At 37.9% G+C, this 21,823-nt stretch overlaps 1 protein-coding gene and 1 long non-coding RNA gene across 4 annotated transcripts in view; one reads left to right on the top strand and one right to left on the bottom strand.

The window, feature by feature from the left end:
- Positions 1 to 14,681, top strand: part of LOC111344952 (uncharacterized) — a 20,192-nt gene extending 5,511 nt beyond the window's left edge. Inside the window, 15 exon segments of the mRNA XM_088758526.1 lie at positions 294 to 365; positions 1,180 to 1,245; positions 2,301 to 2,372; positions 3,260 to 3,331; positions 3,642 to 3,713; positions 4,827 to 4,898; positions 5,742 to 5,813; positions 6,336 to 6,404; positions 7,297 to 7,368; positions 8,539 to 8,595; positions 9,995 to 10,206; positions 11,411 to 11,530; positions 11,943 to 13,457; positions 13,674 to 13,733; positions 13,736 to 14,681. Coding sequence (XP_088614652.1) covers positions 294 to 365; positions 1,180 to 1,245; positions 2,301 to 2,372; positions 3,260 to 3,331; positions 3,642 to 3,713; positions 4,827 to 4,898; positions 5,742 to 5,813; positions 6,336 to 6,404; positions 7,297 to 7,368; positions 8,539 to 8,595; positions 9,995 to 10,206; positions 11,411 to 11,530; positions 11,943 to 13,457; positions 13,674 to 13,733; positions 13,736 to 13,836 — 2,704 coding nt within the window. The 3' untranslated portion in view covers positions 13,837 to 14,681.
- A 4,043-nt stretch (positions 14,682 to 18,724) lies between these two features.
- LOC148733684 (uncharacterized) lies at positions 18,725 to 20,927 on the bottom strand. Of its 3 annotated transcripts, none has more exons than XR_015999546.1 (2): positions 20,548 to 20,927; positions 18,725 to 19,316 (listed from the first exon to the last, which is right to left on the bottom strand). It is a non-coding gene; the product is annotated as an uncharacterized LOC148733684 (long non-coding RNA). The 3 variants fall into 3 exon arrangements; XR_015999548.1 differs by lacking the exon at positions 20,548 to 20,927 and adding an exon at positions 19,771 to 20,541; XR_015999547.1 differs by lacking the exon at positions 20,548 to 20,927 and adding an exon at positions 19,434 to 19,704.
- Between the last annotated feature and the right edge of the window lie 896 nt (positions 20,928 to 21,823).

The following is a 21,823-nucleotide window of genomic DNA, read 5'->3' on the forward strand; positions in this document are numbered from 1 at the left end:
ACCATGTTTGAAAAGTATTTCATTTTACCAATACATGATTCTTAGGGGTACTCCATTTAGGTACTCCATAGGGTACTCTATGAAGTTGGGCTCCGCGTTTTGTCACCTCCCGGTGTAGGGAGGATTCATCTTCAAGTTGTCTTTTAAGAAAGTTGTTTCTCCTAAGAAGTTTACCTGGATGCCTTGATTCCATGTTCCAGCCACAGTTTTCTATGCTCGAGTTCAAGCATATCGAGCTTGGTTTTATTTATTGGGATAAATAACTTGAAAATATGTTTTTTAATCGGTGATAGGTGGCTTAATCATAACAGAATAAAGACCATAGGGGACGAAACTTTTAAGCAACTCACTGGCCTCGAAAAAATGTAAGTAACACACACAACTGAAAGAATAGCAACTAGCGTTACCAAGAGAATACGGACTGCAGTTTATAATCTCATGTCGTTAATCGATCGAGAATACTGCTAAACTTGCGAAATGCGAAATGCACTCCATCAAGAGAAAATAAACAGTTTATAATCTCTTGTCTCCGTAGAACACTGGCTCTCCAAAATTGTAAATCGGTCAATCGGACACAAGTATCCAAAGTAAAAAATCGGCTACTAGTGTTCAAAATCCGAACTCGGCCACTGGGGTCCAAATTGCAAATTGAATAAGAGCTTATTTGAAAAGATGAGAAGAGCTACATTCCTAATACTATTATTTTCAAAACAGAGAGTTCCAAAACTAGGGAAATTACATCAAACTGACAATGCCTCATTGAAGACCCATTTCCAATGATAATTGAGCTGATTTCGTAATTAGATTTCGTATTTGGATTTTGTAATCAGTCCCTCGTCAGACGTGAATGTAATACACTAATTTATTGCATTACTTTTTAATGAGAGTCAGAAAAGGGAAGGGGCGTGTTATTTGATAAGAAAATATTTCAATATTTCAATAAGCCAACTAGAAAGTGCTTTTGCAACGGTTCAGTGTTTGTTCTCGTCACACAACGCTATTTGAGAGTTGCATGACGTGACCAAACGATTGCTTCCCAGGAGACTGGCCAATCAGGGGATTTCTTCCCGTAAAGCAGGCAGTACCAAATAGATGATCTTGGAAAGAGAACCTTAGCCTTTTAATCAAATCATTATAACTGATTAATAAGTCTTTTTCCCATTTTCCTGAATCCTTTAGCACTTTGACGAATAACTTACTGACCACCGTGCCAGATTTGAAGGGACTCACATTTTTCAACACATTGTAAGTTTCTCTGATTTGTTATCATTGTGTACCTGAGTGGTAAGACAAGGGATCTAGATTTTTACCAAGATCCGACTCGACAAAATAGCCAGTGCATTTAAAGGAAAGCACTAAGTTTATCATAGAATTTGGTTTATTCCGATTCAACTTGCAAACAAAGGTTGTCCTAAAAAAAAAGATTATTTGTCCCATAGCCAACAAATTCACGCAGTAGGTATCTTGTTTTGGTCTCTTCATCATCGTATGTTGATTCACCATCTGCAATCGGTGACAAAATTGTTGATACCCTGACCCTCACAACCCACAACCGTTTCATGATTACTTTAATTTTATCACTTGTACCCTTGTTAAGTTAACCTATTCGCCCTCCCCCACCAAAAAAAAAAATGTATCGTGATTCCATGAACCTCTATCTGCATACAGGTAACACTGAATGGGAGAGGGAGATCCTTTCAATGATTTAGAGTGTGTTTGACACTTCAAACATGTGTCAACCACTTTCGACACATTGAATGGAGGTAGTTACGTTGGAGGGTTTCACTGGAGCTATTCGATATCCGTGAAACGGCCAAAATATTTAGCAGTTGGGGGTAAAAATTGCCAAATATTAGCCTTTATTCGTAAAAATGTTAGCCGTACAAAAAATTATCGCAGGTGTAACGGAAAAAAAAAGAAATTAACCGTTATTCGTAAATGTTATTAACCCATTGTGACCAACAGGTCACGTATGCCCCAGGTTTGACTGCCATGTTGTATAGATGTATGAACGTACTTTACATCAAATCGTCACACAAACTGGACTAAGTTCGTCAGCCTCAAATTTTGGGTGCCTGTCATAATTATTCTTATCTGCGACACCTTTCCACGGATTAGACTAGTTCAGATTTGACAGACCAAGTCTCGAAATAATAAAGTAAAAGTTAGAAAACTTACCGTCATCACGAATGGCAGGAGAATGTGGCTACTAACTAAGTGATTGATATGACTATAAAATGAATTTTATGTAAGTGTTCACAATTCGAATACTCTTATTTTCCAACCCTTCCGTTCTTCAGAAGTTTTGAAAGGAACCGGATCATAGATGTATCGAGAATCGCTACATCTGGAAATAAAATAGCTTATGAACTGTAAGTATACGAATCTCTCAGCATTGAATGATTCACTTTGGAAATTTGAGGGAAAACGGTTTATTCATCTAGATAGCTTACTTAGTTACTTTACAATTATTACGTATATGTGCACGATCCTTCGCAGTAAAGCACTATTTGAGCAATAGTGAAAATCAGACCTGAAAAAAATTTCAGGGCTGTACGGGATTCGAACCACTGACCTCTGCGATACTAGTGCAGCGCTCTACCAATTGAGCTAACAAGCCAACTGGGAGCAGGTCATCAAATTAATTCGACATAAACCCGTAGAAGATAAATGTTGTTTGATTTATCTTGGTAGAGCGCTGCACTAGTATCGCAGAGGTCAGTGGTTCGAATCCCGTACAGGCCTAAAATTTTTTTTTTTTTTTTTTTTTTTTTCAGGTCTGATTTTCACTATTGCTCAAATAGTGCTTTACTGCGAAGGATCGTGCACATATACGTTTCATAACCGCAGTTCATACATATGTTTCATATGTTTGTTGTTGTTACAATTATTAGTTAGTTAGTATAGTTAGGTAGTTAGTTAGTTAGTTTACAATTGTTATATTATCTGTTATGATTACTGTAACCTTACCTCTTCGCCCGCCTCGTCTAGTTTTTGCTATTTGCGGGTGGAGATGGCAAAATGATGTGCGTGAAATAAAGTTTGATCATGATGATTTCCGGTTTTCCATATATTTATCAGGCAAAGGTTTGACCAGGGTGAAGAGTGCTTTACCCCCAGAATCATTGGGAAAATAAGAATGTATTATAAGATAAACTCTGTTTTTTGAAAAGTTTAAAGTATGACAGGTACAAGCCGGAAGTATTTAGAGATTGAGCGCAAGGAACGAAAGTTTGTGAATGTTTCTTTTTCCTCGTAGATTACTGTCAAACAATGAGATTGAGTACCTTCCACCAAATATATTTCAGAGTACTGTTGTAGTAGGAAACCTGTAAGTAACTAAAAATAAATTTTGTTGATAATGCTCGTAAAATGACGAAATACTGACTGAAAATAGACAGGGATAAGATACCGCTTTCTATTTTTACTGGGGGTCTATTATTTTCATCGGGTTGATGAAGGAATTAATGCATTGTATAGGTTACAGATTAGAGGGCTCTAAACTCTGAGTCCACTTACAAATTGTAGATATATTCTTTGCATAGAATCACTTTTAAACTTTTCATGTTTTTTTTTTCAGTAAGAGTGGTTGGGTGTGTATTTTCCTGTCGATAACTTTATCAATTTCTAACTTTTCACAGTGATCTGTCATTCAATCACTTGGAGTCATTACCAGATAACGTATTTGATAAGCTCAACAAATTAAACATTCTGTAAGTAAAAAAAGTTCAATTCACTTCTCCCAACCAACTCACATTCAACAATTTATCGAGTCAAAATTCTGCCTTATTTTATTATTTGACCGTTTATCCATTCATGTCACCCAAAATAATCGAGTTTCATAATTCCCTGCCTTTTGTACATGTTCTTGGTCATTTTCCGCATCAATTACTTTTTCTCGAAGTTTTACCGCATATAACCAGACGATGTAAAAATAAAAAAAGGTTCTTCAAATCATATATATGGCGTATAACATGACGAGGCTTACAGTCAAGCTAAGTTAAGCGTACCCCTCAAGATTACATTAATGAATTGATCAATTGAATATTGAACCCGCCAGTCGTTTCGAGAATGCAATAATTAATTTATTATTTGATTATTGAACCCGCTAGCCGTTTCACGAATGCAATAATGGATTGATTATTTGAATATTGAACCCGATAGCCGTATCCGTTTTGAAAAGGCGCGGATCATTGTTCAAATTAGAAGTCCATTTCTGAAGTCCAATAAGATTGGTCTATTTGACGAGGAATCCTGAAAATGAACGAACTGCACTGTAAAAACACTGCGAAAACAATCGATCGCAAATATTAACGAAATAAAAAAAGTCTTGCGATGGCTTCGCCCGTAAACTATTTTTTTCCACCATGAATACACACAAGAATTTCTACAAGTTCGTCAATATGTAAATAGGCGAAAAAACCTCTCGATAACATTCCATTTACAACATTTACAAGAAGTTCTACACAACACTCGCACTCACCTTTCCCCCCATGTCTGACGCCATGCTGAAATAGTTCCGATCTATCATCACGTTTTCGCATAATCCAATCACAAATGGACCTCTGATTTGAACAATGATCCGCGCCTTTTCAAAACGAATACGGCTATCGGGTTCAATATTCAAATAATCAACCATTATTGCATTCTTGAAACGGTTAGCGGGTTAATGTAATCTTGAGGGGTACGCTTCACTTAGTTTGACTGTAATTCTTTATGCCGTTCATCGAATATGACCTATTCCGCTTTATAAAAGTTTTTTTTTTCCTTTTAATTTTTTTAACTTCACTTTCCTACACTAATTTCCTTTTACTTTTTTTCTCAAGGATGATTAACTTCAACAAGATTACTCACATTAACAACCGCACCTTTGCTGGACTTTCCAGTTTGAACACACTGTAAGTAAACTAAAGAGGTGTTAGTTCACAATAGTGTAGCGAACGGAATATTTACTCAGCCGAACTCAGTGGGATTTACATTATGTTAAGATTTCATTTAGCGTTTCAAAAATAGAAAAAAATAGATATGATTAGATGAGAATTACACAGCGGTGAAACGAAGGGCATGCGCAGGGGGATAATCAGCGCGCGCCAATTCCCGCACAAAATTTCAAAGGAAAAAAACAGAAACAAGCTTTGTCACTGCCCTGTTCATGAGAGTATTTAAACACGGTTTGACGTTCTATATTCACTCGCTGCTTCGATGAATAACTCATAGAAACAGTTAGGACTCGAACCACGCATGGATGTTCTTCTCTGAACACTGAGGAAGTGTATGGAATTCATTAAACTCCCCTAGTATTCAGACGAGGCTACGTAAAAACGAAAAATAAGTCCATTAGTACAACATTTTGCATTGCTTTTCCTTGTTTACAAAGTGAGTTTGGCGGGTACCACATCTTAATCACTGACATGTTAAATTTAGAGGTGCTATTTTAACGTAACGGACTTCAGCAATTTTTGAATTATTTCAAATAAATTAATTCACTAGTTTCTTTCTTTAATTCAGCTACGTGTATTTCTAAATTTTTTGTGAATCACACTTCAAATGTTTTATAACATAAAGTATAAGGAGAGTTGCCTTTTACTTAAAACTGAAATCTTACGTGACCAGCATTTGCTCACGTCAACGGCGTACACCCATAGGCAAATGGTGAACACTGAATTGACCAATCAGAGCGCGCACTTCACTTTGAATATGCTACAATTCTTATGGGTGTTTTTCTGATCTAAATTTTTCAGAATGCTTATAAGAAACAATTTAGCATTTATTGCCAAAGATGTTTTTGATGAAACTCCTCTCCTTGAGTCACTGTAAGTATAATTTTTTCCCCTTTTGGTCGGACGAAACGCCAAATATAAACTAAAATAATATCGAAGTCCTTCGGAACTTCTCTAAACATGAACTAATCTCGAGATCCTTCAGAACGGTTCTTGAAAAACACTCTGCTGCTGAACTACACAACTCTACAGTGGTTACTAATTGCGGACAAGATTATTCGACATAAAGTGTCACCAGGTCGCATACGTTATGCGACAACAACAAAATTTATTACGTAATCGTATTTGTTATTACAAGTTCTTAAACACCTTCCGCATAGTCTTTTCAACACCGTATGCCACGGAATGTAGCAAATTTCCAAGTACTTGGCGCGTTTGGTTTTTGAGGGTAAACGACCGTTTAAAATTTTGAAAACTGCCTTATTTGATGCTAATGATTCATGCAAGTTCTATCATGTTTATTTGGTTGCAATTTGCAACATTCATTCATACGATATTTTCAAAATTGTTCCGCAGTAGGAGATTTTGTTTCATCGAAATTTTTTTGTCCTGCAGGTTTCTTCACAGTAATGCAATTAAAACCATTGAAAGCAAAAGCTTTGACAGACTTGTTCTGAAGCAGCTGTAAGTAACTTAACGAACAATACTTTTTCCATAAACGTTAAAATGCGATACATTGGAGAGATTTAGCACCGCATTTACGTGAAACGTGAACGGCAAGAATGACCACGTGGCCACGTTTATTTTCCCGCCATTTTTTTCTTGTTTGCTAGTTGCGCTTGGCTGTTTCTACTTGAAAGCAAGATGTTTCACGTTTGCCGTGTACGTAAGATTTCCTTTCCTTTTCTTCTCACATACTAGAAGTTCATTCCCGGTAAAAAGTGCATCAAAAATATTTCCTGTAGGTCACACAAGGGCGGATGAAGTTTCATATGAAAATCGCTTTTAAAATACTGATATGACGTGAGCTCATGCAAAGCTAAAGCAGCGAGGTTCGCGCTATGGAACGTAGCCGATTTTCACTTAAAAGCAGTGCTAAATATCTCTATTAATATACTCATGTGAATCAAGCTGGACCATATTTATTGAAATTTCTTTCTATAATTTTTGTGGTTTTTGTCGAAGGAGAGTAGCAAAGGGTGGGAAATCGGGGGAAGGGGTAAAAATTCACGCGTTAAGTATTTAAGTGGGAATATTTCAAATCTTTCTTCTTGTGTTTGAGATTTTGGGGAAATCTTGAGGTTTCCACGTAATGAAAGGACTAATTTGTAGGTCATGTATATTTTAGGGGCAAATCATGCCCCACGCTGGTTCATGAATTCACGAATCACGCTCGCCTCTTTGTAAAACTCACGCATATTAATTTTTGCCTTAATTAATCACGCAATGCGTTCAAACCATTCGTCACCCTTTCGAAGGTGTTTTATTTCTGTTGTCAGCGAGATGATACTTAAAAAATGTTACTCGTAGGAAAGAGAAACAAACGGTACGCATTACACTATCCTTTCATTTTCACAACCATTTTTGATAATCCTATGCCGATGTTACCAGATGACATTTTCGACAAAATGACAAACAATACCAAGGTGTAAGTAAAGACGTATTATTAATACACACCAAGGGGCTTAGATAGTCACAATAGTATTGTTTAGTCTCCACTGTTACTTTCAAGTGTCGCTATTACGTTGTCATCATCATTATCGTCGCCGTTGTCTTTATCGCTGTTACTGTTATCGTGTAGACCACTGGTGATTTGTTTTCCTATTTGGTTACGCTCCCTAGGTGTATTATGTTTTTGAGCAAGATGCTTACTTTTCATGGAACCTGACTCTGCCCAATATGATGGCGAGCTTAAGATCCGACGACGGCGTTTGTCTGCGACGACTGACTTGTCGGTCGAGGGGAGGGGGGGAGGGGGGCATTGAGAGAGGTGGCCGTCACAATGGTAGGAAAATGTAAGAGAGGGGTATTGTCAACCGGAGATGGACTGTCATCTTGTTGTAAAATATTAAGAACGCTCCATTGGGGTCAATTCGAGTAAGTCAATAAAAAAATGCGTGATGTATAGAATGTCATCCATTCCACGAGAAAGAGGGTCTTACTGGGGTTAACCGTTAGCCGTATAAAGGAAAAAAATCTAGTCGTTTGGCGTTAAGAGTGAACAGTTTTAACCGCTTGTCGCATGTAAAGTTAACGATAAAAATTGTTCTTTTAACTGGAACAGAAAAAATTAATCGTTAACCTTTGAATGGTCAGAATCTTAACCGTAATTAACAATCATTCCATGAGTGCGCGTTGGATATCAGATGATAAATAGCCAACGAAGCGCGCAGCGCCGTGTTGGCTGTAATCATCTCCTATCCAACAATCGCGAGTAGAATAGTTGTTTTATTAAAAAACGCCCCCAAGATATAAGACAAATCTTCTCGACTTTATCTTGTAAGAAGAAACCGGATGTTACAAGGTACAGATATTAGATTATGGTATATTGACTCATATACCATAATGGCTAAGCCAATAAAAAGTCTTGAATTGCATTATCCAATGATCCAGTTTTTAATAATAGCCATTACCCCACTGAAACCCTCGGAAAGGTCAGCAGTGCGCAGTACCTTAAGTTGCCTGATACGCACCCATTTAGACTTCAGCTACTTAGGCCGCTTGGCTAATTATAGTTTGTAAAATTTTCATAATGATGCGTTGATTTTTAAATCGTTATAACTTAGATTCAATTTATTCTTAATCTAATCATTTACAGATCATTGACGTGTAAAAATCTTCTTAAGCTTCCGCGAGGAAAATATATGGCGACAATGTAAGTAAGCCTTAGTTTAAATTTGTTCCACACCAAGAGAATATAAACTTATATGTGCACGATCCTTCGCAGTAAAGCACTCTTTAAGCAATAGTGAAAATCAGACCTGAAAAAAATTCAGGCCTGTACGGGATGCGAACCACTGACCTCTGCGATACTAGTGCAGCGCTCTACCAATTGAGCTAACACGCCAACTGGGAGCAGGCCATCAAATTAATTCGACATAAACCCGTAGATGATAAATCAAACAACAAAAGTGGTCAGTGGTTCGAATCCCGTACAGGCCTGAATTTTTTTCAGGTCTGATTTTCACTATTGCTTAAATAGTGCTTTACTGCGAAGGATCGTGCACATATACGTTTCATAACCGCAGTTCATATATATGTATTTCATATATATTTGTTATCAGAATATAAACTGTTTATAATCCCTTGTCTAAATGCTATATGTGGGAACATGCACAACCGTTACATTTCTATCATAGACATCTACACTAATATATATCCGACTTCTTTTAGCCACTTTTCTAACTAAATGGAGTATTTGTAGATATCCAAAGTTAGCATTGGTATAAAACTCTGCCTGGCCTAACCATAGAATATTTGCATGATGTCTATAACAAAGTCGTGTCATCTAACATTTTCTGCACTCTTTAGACCCATTAATGATGCTCATCATTATAACACACGATCTTCTACCGCTGGTAACTTCTATATAAACTACTCTCGACTAAATCACTATAAGAGTTATTTTTCCTCTATGGGCGCAAAAATCTGGAACTGTATTCCGGATGTTTTGAGGCAGTTCCCAAAATAGAGTTTCAAGAAAAAAATAACCGAATCCTTACTTCGAATCCTTCTAAACCAGGATTCTTATCCTGATATTGATACATAAATAAATGAAATGACAAGAAACTAGATTTAGTTACAATAAAGAGTATTTTGAGCTTTTCCTGTTTTTAATTATGTACTCGTGGCTTCGTAATTAGTATACCTATATTTTTGTATTCACATTAAGGTTTTGTAATTGACATCTGTACCTTTGTAATTGTTATTTATTTTTTGTCATTAGAGTAATATTATATTAATATGCAATTGACACGTTTCCCATACTACTTGCCTCGATTAGCTTCGCTATATTACAGGTAGTCTTAATTTATAAGTTAACTTGTGATTATAAAGAAAAAATTAAGATTTCAATTCTTCAATTTTGATTGGCTTAATGAAAGGCTATAGCATTTGACCATGGACCTCATTTTCTTTTGTTCCCACGATTCTTGAATGTGAGACAATGGTGGCCAAATCTAAAATACGCTTAGTTATCTACCATCTTTGTCTTATCAAACTTTAATATTTTGCTCAACCGAGCCTTTAATATGTTATAATTTTCTAACCTTCAGAGAATGAGCTCCTTCTACTTCTCTGCATATCACTTTAATTGGCGAACAAAGTTACTTCCTGTTTGGCTTGAAACGCTCAGGTTTTAAATGCCGTGATTGTGATCCACGCCATCAACCTACTTTTCCGCACCGAAGGTCCACATGTGCTGAATGCAGTCTCTGTTCGGTTGGTGAAAAAACCACTGAAACAGGCTGTATCGAGTGTCTTGCAGGTATCAATGAGTAATATTAATCTAACTGATTTTTAGAAGCAAGCACCTCTCAGTAATGGTAAGCCCCGTTGAAGCATAGGATTCTACGCATTTTTAAACGTTAGCAGAGAAAAAACAAGTTTCGTCAACTGGGTGAGAACCGGGTATCACATCACTAGGTCCCCAAGTGAGCCAGACTCTGCTACCAAGTGAAGGGAACTATAATCATCATCATCAGTTATTATAATATCACATAAAAACATACTCTTAAAGTCGGACTGGCACGCATTAAGCTATGCTAGTCTAAGCGGGCCATTCCATCAGTAGCTCCCTTCTGTCCATCGTTAGCTTATTACTATTAATATTAACAATATAAAAAAAAAAGTAGGAAAAGAATGTGATTTAATAGATAATATTTTGCTTGTTTGTTTGTTTCTCTCTCTTCCCTTCCCCCTACTACTACTACTACTACTACTACTACTACTACTACTACTACTACTGACATTTTAATCTAGCTTAGAGATGATTTTGCGAGCCTCAGTGGAAGAGTCTTCATCTTCGAGTACTCTTAGTAGTTTGTTTTTTATTCTGAATTTGAAGGATTTCTTTGGTAGCCCTCTCAGAGAATTAGGTATCTCATTCCATAGTTTAGCACCAATCCTTGAAAAGGCGTTCTTTTGTATTTCAAGTCTTGAAGCTTTTATAATTGGCAGAGTTACGCAGCAACTATTATTAACTTTCTCATTGACACAAAACTAGCAAAAGAAACTAAAAAAAAAGGAGCAGTAAACTTCTTTTCAATTATTTGTAAACCTTGCTCGCTTTTCAAAATCACAGTCTGACTCAGTCGCAATCAGGGACCAGTTACTATATATTCATTACCTAGGGAGTCGGAAATTTTTTTTCTGCTTTTTCTTTGGAGGGGGGAGTATCACACGGTTTTTAGGGGAAGGGGATATGAAAGGAGGAATAGTCATTTCTAACAGAGTTTAAAGAGCGAATTATAGAAAATTGATTGGTTGACTTTTAACTGGCACTGTGATGTAATCTATTACAGGAGACACTTCCATTAGAAATGAATTGAAAATAAAACAAAACAAAACAAAACAAAAGCATTTCGAAAAGTTCCTAATTGTCTACGGAGGCAAACCGTCGACTCTCCTGTCTATAGGCCCCAAATAACCCATTCGTGAGGCTGTATCATTGTTCAGTAATTCATTTACAGGTGGTTTTTATCAGGATGAAATGGGACAAGTTGACTGTAAAAGATGCAGTAATGGTACATTTGTTTCTGTGCTGCATAGTCCTGGGACCAGAGCAATCGATTGCGTGGCATGTCCTTACGGTAACTATTATGTTTGCTATATATGTACCGTACTTTCAAGTTTCAACTTGATCACGTTTGAGGACACTTCTTACACAGTTAGAAGTTTCAGGCATCTTATTGAGCCAGCTCAGGTTCATTTCTTCATAATGATAAACTAAAACGGATGATAAAAAATTCTAGTCCTGAGAACAGGAGAATGAGGCAAAAATGATTGTTTATCTTCTTTTGCGTGTTTGATTGTCGTCGACTTTAATATGCATAACTTGAAAAAAATGTCAATTCAGTTCGCTGGTGATGTCTGATATCTTTATCAAACAAAGAAAAAAGGAGAGGAAGTGAGTTCACTCTGTGCTAGTCATCCATAACTATTAATTTGTATTCTTTGAACGTAGTAGTGGCTGTTGATTTTGAAAAATTATTGTACTTGCAGGTACACTTTCTAACGAGACCGCTAAATACCGTGCATGCAGATGCCTTCATAACTTTTATCGCTCGGATCGTTTTGGCCCTTGCACGATGTGTCCACAATATGGCTTTGTTTGTGAGAAGGACACAGCGATACTTGCACCCAACTACTTCTGGAAATGGTCACACCAGTCTGAAAGGGAACTGTTCAAGGCTTTTGTTAACAATATTCATTCTTTTGGACCAGACTACAACATGTCATATTCCAAGTTCGATACCTCACTTGCGATGCCTCTAAAATGTCCCCATGCAAAATCCTGCAAGGGTGGAATTGACTCAGAATGCCATCATGGATATGAAGGGACTTTGTGTGCAACCTGTTCTAGCGGATTTTATTTCCGCTTCCATTCATGTTTGAAATGTCCTCACTTAACTGTAACAGTGACCTCATCTAGTTTGGTAATTGCTCTTTTTGTTGCTGTGTTCCTACTTGTTCTTTGGGGTGACTCCAAACGTACAGAGAATAACCGAACCGTTGCAGATGTCATCATGTCATGCTTCAAGATTGTGATTGGTTTTTACCAAGTCATCGCTGGTATTTTCTCGGCTTTGGCGAAAGTTCGTTGGCCAATCACTTTGATTTCAATGGAGAAGTTTCTAAAAGTATTTGAGGGGAACATTTTGCAGTTTGCTCCACTTAGCTGCATTGATTCTTCTCTGCAGTTGGATCAACTTGGGAAGTTTACATTGATCATTACCTTGAATGTCCTACTCGTTGGCTTGCTTTTCTTGTATCTATTCCTGAAAAAGCGCTACATCATGAACAAGAGGGACCTTAGCGAAAGCCAAAAAGTAACGGAAATTAAGGCTTTGAAGAAATCTTGCTATCGCAACATTTTCCTCTTGTTATTGACGACCTACCCCACGACAAGCAAATCGATAATTCAGATTCTTCCTCTTCCTGGTGCGTGTGTAGAAACGTGTTTCACGGACGACAAGAGCGACTGTGACTTCCTGCTGAGAGCTGACTACTCTATCCAGTGTTTCACTCCTCGCCACAGCTTGTATTGGCTCATAGCCTCTATTTTGGCATTATATCCCGTGGGATTTCCACTTCTTGTTTTGTTTCTCATTTACATATATCGCGAGTCCCAGGAAGACAAAGAAATTGCTTTCGGACTTCGAGTGTTCTTTGAAAACTATAAGAAGAAATTTTGGTTTTGGGAAGTCACAGAGATGTATCGCAAGCTGATTCTAATCTCGTTGATTTTCCTGTTTGGATCCAAAAGCCTCACCCAAATCAGCCTTACAATTCTTACAGTCAGCGTCTTTGGAGTGGTCTACACCTTATTCCGACCAATCAAGGACAAGTTTGAAGATCGGTTACAAACATTTGTCCTTTGGATCATTTTCTTTGACGTTTGTCTTGGTGCAGTTTACACAAACTGGGATGAGAGTCAAGGAGAGGGCAAGAGCGATTCTATGTTTGTGAATTTCATCTTTGTAGCTCTCAACGCCTCTGTACTGATGCTCGCCATCGGTAAGTGTCTTAGTCGAGTAAAAAATTACATAAAGAACGCTTTAGCCTTTGATATACACGCGAGGTAGAAAGACCTTTGCTTAGGCTTAAAACGGCTCCTGCGCAATTAACAGGCTAGGTTTTCTGTCGAAGCCTCGCAATAACTTAATAATAATAAAATACTTGCCATCTCTACCGTTTTTTTGAACTTATTTTTTTTCCTTTTTGTTTCACCAGGGAGAGGAGTTACACATATGAAGATATTCAAGAAGTATGTTTTCTTCGGTCCAATGCGATGCTGCAGTTCCTTCGTCAAAAAGTTGTACGTCTTAAAAATGAAGCGGTCACAAGAACGGGAACATCTGATGAACTGTCCCACTTCATCGAAGAAAGTGACTGAGGAAACCTTCCCGAATAATTTTTTTGAGCCCTCCACAATCAGGGACCTGTGAGCGGTGGGGGATTTGGTTGACCCCCCTCCCCTTACTGGCAGTTCATAAGAAGTCCATTTTCTATGGATATATTTAGAGTAGGGAGATTTCTAGAGAACCACTCAGAAACTGTTCGTAAATCATCGTCGTTCCAATCATCGAACGCGGAGTCAATGTCATCCTTGTTTAGTGCTTGGTCCCATTCAATATCTCTCAAGTCAATCAGAAATTCCTGCTTCGAATAATTCTTGTATGACCAATATTCAATGGTTCTTTCTGGAGCCTTGGGAACACATACATACATACATACATATGTTAATTGACCACTCCCCATGGGGGCTTTTCAGTTACAATTCACACCCAGCAACCACCCCAGATTTCAACCACCCGGGGATTTCAAAATAAAAAAATTTATTTTGAAATCCCCGACCAAAACAAGCTGGGTCTTCTCAGGCACAGAAGACATAGATGTATTTAAATCTTGAAAAAAACTTTCCATATTCAATCAGGTGCTCTGTAGATTGTCCAGATAATCAGTTTCTTGCATTTAGGCCGAGAGCTTTTCAAACCTACCTGTGTATTTGCGTTCTTTCTTTTTTTTTTTACATTGTCAGTGCGTTATTAAGTACCTGTTAACATTCGGTAAAATGGAAATGCATGAATGCTTAACTAGCCAGCATGTAAAAACAATGCATAAAAGTATAAAGTAAATGTAGTTGAAGTCACAGAGATTCTTTTAGTAATTAGTAATCAGTTGTAACTATATCTTCTCCCATCTTTTGAGGATATGAATAAAGAAAATACTTTTAGCATATTTGAAGGATATTTCCTTATGCAATTGGTAGGTTAAGTCCAATACTAGAGCTTGTAAATGACGACAGATGCTAGACAGTATTGTTCTCCAGTCCGGTGTACACTCCTCAAAAAGGGTTCAGACGTCTTAGAGAAAGTGCAATGTAGTGCGTTTAAATGTGCCCTTGGTAACATTGGGGCGGACATGTAGGCTACGTACGAAGAACGTCTAAAGTCCCTTATAAACGGCCAATGCTAAATGAAAGAATAAACAGACAGTTACCTAATGGTCTAGAACCCTCAGCATTTTTTACGTTCGCACGTGATTATCGACCTTTAAGAGCCGGGCTAAACACTGTTTCAAACTTAAGACTGCATCTGCAACTAAACAGTTTTAAACATTTATTTTTTATACTAACAATTGGTACCTGGAATAATTTGCAAAAAGAACTGAATTACTGACAGTTTCCACATTTTTTAAGAATAGATTCAATTATTATCTTACGAGTGTTCTACATGAAGGTGTGATATTTTTAAAATTTTAAAACAAATGTATATATTTTATGCTTTATCATTATTCGGTGGTAGATAAAATGGAAAGCTATAACCTCTTTTATCGCCTTTTGAATTTCGGATGAATTGTGAATAAACAGTGATTGAAATTTCTCTTTTTTAAGAGGAAATGTTACCAAGACGCTGTGCAATAACAGAAAAGCTTTACGGGGGTCTTGGATAATTTTTGTTTGTGGAGAAAACACAGTTTCTCCATGAACAATTAACTGTTGAGGTACCGATAACTCTCCAAACCCTCGTTTTATATTATCGTACCATCGAAACCAAACAGCTTGGAAGGGATAAGAAACTTCCCAAAAAAAACAATAAATCCTGATAACAAGGAACAGATGGACAAAATTAGGGATAATTTAAACAGATTACTAACGGTTAAAGTTAAAAATACTTAAGCTGGCATTTTGCAAGTTTGTTGGCGCTCGTATGAAGTATCCAAATAAAATTTTTGAAAATTATCTCAATTCGTTACTTCAGATTTCCCAGTAAAACGGTCTCTTTTCCATTTTGGAAGCCGAACATGCAGTTGACATGTAGTTAACTACCCTTACTTATACCCTGGAGCACAAAATTTGACAATACTAATAATTTATTTGACTAGCTCGAAAGCGTTATAGTTCCCCTATCCTCCGGGCTTCAACAATGATTATTATGCTTCTTCTAATTTCGCCTGTTAATTGGAAATACATTTTTTTATTTCATTGCAAGTCCATTTTTGAGACTTTTGTGTTAGGATAGTCCGTCATTCTGCTTCTTAAGATATTCCACCATTCCGCCGATCCACCGTTACTCCGTTCCATCATTCTGTTGAATAACTTAAGGTATCGTATTTCGAAGCTTGCTCACTTCGCAAATTTAGCGGCCCTTTTCGGAAAAATTCGCAGATTCAAACAATAAAGTCTTTTTTTTTTCAAATGGAAACATTCGGAAAAAGTCGCAGATTCAAACAGTAAAATATTTTATTTCAAAGAGAAAAATTTCCTCAAAGCTCACATAACGTGCAACTCACGTCTATTGAGATATTTCTGTGAGGAAAAGTTTTGATTTCAATTATGCGACGGTGCGTGCCACTGTACGTGAAATTATTTTGACGTTTATCGTCTCTAGTGTCACATACGGCCAGAACTGAAAAGATTATACCGTCGGATCTTCATAATTTTCCGATTTAAACGGGTAAAATACTCTCACTTCAAAGGAAAAAATTATCTCCAGGTTTTATGATGCACCGATCACATCTATTGAGATATTTCTGCCAAGAAAGCTTTTGTTTTAAATCGCGCAAAATCCTGAAATGATTGTGAGATGTTTATAGTTTTCTGCTGTCTTCCATAGTCCTCCTAAATTTCAAAACGATCTTCCGTGTTCTATCAGAAGTATCGAATCGTTGAACAGTTTAAGAAAGCCATTAAGACTTTTTATTCGCGAAAGCTTTTTAATTCTTTGTATGTAGTTTTTATGTTTCTACATTTTATTGGTCAACATTCATCCACCGCTGTCCTCCATCTAACCGCTTTGAGTTCCCATTTCGGATTCAATCGCCACGTATTCCGAAATATAATTAAACTCCGAGTCATCGGAGAAGAAACTTTCGTCAGAACAACAGGAAATATCGGACGTATGACAGGAAACTATCACCGAAATAGCCAGGGAAATAACTAAGTACAAGGACACTTGTTTGTATGATAAGAACCTATGCTTACTACTGTGACGTAACGGGGCCCAGTCCCCTCTTGCTCTGCCAGACATTTTATCTACGGATTAAAGAGCTTGATAAAAAAATTCAGAAAACGGTAAAATACCGCTTATGTTGCTAAAACATGTTCTAGAGTCATTACATTTTAATGTAAAATATTTAAAAAACTTAAGTGTCAAAGGGGCTTTAGAGACAAGCGATATGACGAAATTGTCCTAATGCCGTGAGGCGCCAGGCGCCATTTTATCCTAACACGATGTACCTTTTGAAAGACAGACTAACTTCAATAAAAAGCAAATGTATAATGATCGCTAGCTGACTCAAGACCTAAAAGACCAGTTCTAGTTCACAAGGATGCTTTTTCTCAATGGGAGACACTGGCAACGAGTGCCTCGTAACTTTTGTGGACACACCGTTTCTGATAAATTCTCCACTATTTTAATCTCAAATGCCAGAGAAGAGAAGAGAAGAGGAGACATACAAAGAGAAGAGGTGACCTAACAAATAGCTATAAATTATCGTATAATAAATCTTGAAGAACTCAGAGGACATATACTTAACTGAAGGTACGCATACAGACACGTGCAGGATTGCAACCACCGCCATCACCGAAGTCACCCCGAATGCTAAAATAAGGGCGTTTTTCGTAACACCTTCTTACATAATGCACCGCAATTAACAATTATCTCAAACATATGCGACAAATATGCTTTGCTAAAAAGAATGTACTTTTTCAAGGAATATCCGTATAGCATCAACGTCAGACGATTCGCACGGCAAGCAAACATTTCAATCATAAAAGCGGGTTGAACCTCACATCACTTTGACAAAAATATCCCTAAACAAGAGGGTCGGGAAAGTGTGACTGTCTTTTATTTGCTAAAAACCATGAAGAGGAAGTTTCAAGTTTTTTCATTTTTTTATTCACTAGTTAACCAAGAAGGTATTAACTCTTGCTAGCTGAGAGAAATATCAGCGAGAATAAAGGTTTTGTTTTTCCGGCGCAGCAAGCGAGTTTCTAGTCTTCAAAGTCACGATGAACCACTCAGACTCTAGCCACTGAATTATGAAAAGGTCAATTCAAGAGTTTTTCGGAGGACGCTTTCAAACACAAAGCAAATAGAACCTAAAATGTGTTTGCGTTGAGACTTTGAGCCATTAGAAGTATTTTTTAGATGTTCTCCAAATTTTTCACAACTCTCTCCAGACTCAACGAGGGGAGTCTCGTTAGCACGAAACAATTTGATACCCAAAGGGGACTATTACCCACGGTTGTTTCGCACCCAGTGCAACTGTTGGCGACAAGGAAACCTCAACCATCCTTTGTCCGTTTAGGCCTATTATAATTTATGTTCTGTTCATATATATATAATTGAACGAATATCTTGTAGACTTAGAAGTCTAATGCAGTTTGAACGTTGGAAGATCTGATGAGGAGCATTATGCAGTACTTAAAAATAATTTGATCTTCGAGTTTTTCTTCTTCTTCGTTTACCGTTTCTGTAATGTCACGTTTTTTAATTTTCGTCGCAAAAAAAAGCGGTAAACGTTGCCCTGGTTACGTACATTTTTAAATCACTGATGCTTTGGGCGTTTGAAATCTAATTAGCGAAGATTGAGTTTTCAACCCTAACATGAAAGCAGTTGACACTTTTTTTCTCACGGGCATCAATGACTTTAAACATTGAAGAATTATTAACTAACCCACCCCACCCACCCCACTCCTTCTTTTTCCTAAGAGTTGCCCTCCCTCCCTGGAGGCTGACACGAGCTGAGATATTTAACGCATAAAATCAATCGCTAAATTTACTACAAAATTATGAAATTTATTGGTATTGTTATTTTTGAGACTTTGTTTTACAGTGTTGTTTGTCTCAAGATGACTCTTTTCATTGCTAAATATCCAAGCAAGCTAGTTCGTTAACCAGGTCGTCACTTTTATTCTATTCTAGAGTGAAATATCACCCTCTCTTACCTATTCACACCCATTGTTTAAGGATGGGGTGCGACTGATAACAAGTTTACACTCACTTAGGTAGGTTAATTATTGACTATTCTATTAATTAATTAGTTAGTGTTTATAATGTCGTCGTCGTAGTTCTAACGCAAAAACGTTTCCATTCCATCGCCTTCCCTATTCCTTCGAGGTTCTCCTCTCGTTCGTGAGTCATGATTCATTACTTAGCTCTTTGAAGTTCTTCTTCGTAAGAGATGGGACGGAATGACTCGGGCTCTGCAGATTTCGCCATTCAGAAAACCCAAGTATAACTACCACAAATCATGAATCCACCAAACTTCAGCGGGATCACCGATCGCATGAAAGCCGTTCAGAGACCTCTTTTGTGAATAGCAGGTGAGGTCACAGGTTAATTCAGAAGCACCGGAAGCATTACTTATCTGAAAGAGGCAAATAAATATCTGTGCATTTCATACTCCATATCGACTTTTTGATATTTTGTATTTTTCGGTTACAATTATTTCAAGACCCCCCTTCGGCAACTCAGAAACATTTACCTCAGTGCATTCCCTTTTAAAATGACTTTGTGATCACCGTTATCAATTCACCTGTTAGGCGTTAGATTTCACGTGTAGTGTCACGTGACTTTTTACGTAAACAAACCGTGAAAGTTCGGACATCCGGTCTCAAGAAATTACTTCACGTTTGTACAAAGTAGTGGAGCAGAAACAGGTCCCCTACGAGGTTTAAGCTCCAACAAACCCACCCATCCCATCCAAGGGGAGGACATTCATCGAACAGTAATTTCGTGCGTGGGAATATAACGTCTCCTACCCCTAACCCTGCAGGAGATGGGGACCTACATCTATTCGTCCCTATCCGAGAATATCTAACCATTTCTTGATGTTATGGGAGGTAGCATATTCTTCTCAATTATTTTAAGACCTTGAGTGTTGGTCCGGCCGGGGCTCGAACCCTCGACCTGCTGCACAACAGCCCAGCGCTCTATCCATTGAAATAACCGGGAGGTGTACGAACTACAAGTCACGTTCGCAGAACAAGCAGAACCTTTAATTAGCCTCCATATAGTTCACCTTTCAGGCGTTAGATTTCACGTGTAGTATCACGTGACCTCTTTACGTAAACAAACCGCGAAAGTTCGAACAACCGGTCTCAAGAAATTACTTCACGTTTGTACAAAGTAGTGGAGCAGAAACAGGTCCCCTACGAGGTTTAAGCTCCAACAAACCCACCCATCCCATCCAAGGGGAGGACATTCATCGAACCGCGAAAGTTCGAACATCCGGTCTCAAGAAATCACTTCACGTGTACGAACTACAAGTCACGTTCCCGTTACTATATATTCTCCCATTGCTTAAATTCTCGAAAAGTCGGAAAAACTCGAAAAGTTTCAGGTTCAAAATGTCCAATCAGAAGATTAAAAGCGACTTTAAACGCCATGAATGTGACAGAACTTAAAAAATATTTCCTGGAACGTGGAGTTTCAGTAAGCGGATATTTGGGATCATTATCAATAGCTGGGAACAGACCCTTATATAAAACCACCATGACATTTTATTCAAAACCCCCCTTATGTAAATCATCATCGTTACATAGCGACAATATAGAGGTACAAATATAAAACCCCTGGATGTCAAGTACGGTTCTGACCTTCACGATCGACGATCGACGATCGATATCAACATCTGCGCGCAGACCCATAGATGTAACATTTTACCATCGCAATAAACAACTGGACACACGTTTAACATGGATGTGACATTTTAAGTTCAATTAATCAATATCAACATCTGGGCAAAGAATACGCACTGTATGTAAAGAGTTACGATCAACACAGACCCCTAACCGTAAGATACTAAGATAAGTAGCAACATCTGCCTACAGCCCATCATGTAAGACACATTGATTAAAACCCATGGATGTAGGAAACAACGAACAATATCAACATCTGGGCACAGCCCCCACGTGTAAGACACACTGATATAAACCCTTGAACGTAAGGAGCAACGATCATTATCAACATCTGGGCACAGTCCATACGTGTAAGACACACTGATATAACCCCCTGAACGTAAGGACCAACGATCAATATCAACATCTAGACACAGCCCGTTCGTGTAAGACACATTGATATAAACCCTTGAACGTAAGGAGCAACGATCAATATCAACATCTGGGCACATCAATCCATATAAAACACACTGATATGAACCCCTGATTGTAAGACCCTGATTGTAAGAACCCCTGATTATAAGAACCCCTGATTTTAAGAACCCCTGACTGTAACACCCCTGATTTTAAGAACCCCTGATTATAAGAACCCCTCATTTTAAGACCCCTGATTTTAAGAACCCCTGATTTTAAGACCCCTGATTTTTAGAACCCCTGATTTTAAGACCCCTGATTGTAAGAAACCCTGATTGTAAGAACCCCTGATTGTAAGAACCCCTGACTGTAAGACCCCTGATTGTAAGAACTCCCGACTTTACTGAGACTCCTGATTGTAAGAACCCCTGATTGTAAGAACCCCTGATTGTAAGAACCCCTGAGTGTAAGAACCCCTGATTGTAAGAACCCCTGACTGTAAGAACCCCTGATTGTAAGACCCCTGATTGTAAGAACTCCTGACTTTACTGAGACTCCTGATTGTAAGAACCCCTGATTGTAAGAACCCCTGATTGTAAGACCCCTGATTGTAAGAACCCCTGATTGTAAGAACCCCTGTTTGTAAGAACCCCTGACTGTAAGACCCCTGATTGTAAGAACTCCTGACTTTACTGAGACTCCTGATTGTAAGAACCCCTGATTGTAAGACCCCTGATTGTAAGAACCCCTGATTGTAAGAACCCCTGTTTGTAAGAACCCCTGACTGTAAGACCCTTGATTGTAAGACCCCTGATTTTAAGAACCCCTGATTGTAAGAAAC

The sequence above is a fragment of the Stylophora pistillata genome, chromosome 4 (assembly GCF_964205215.1).
Source record: "Stylophora pistillata chromosome 4, jaStyPist1.2, whole genome shotgun sequence".
Classification (NCBI taxonomy): domain Eukaryota; kingdom Metazoa; phylum Cnidaria; class Anthozoa; order Scleractinia; family Pocilloporidae; genus Stylophora; species Stylophora pistillata.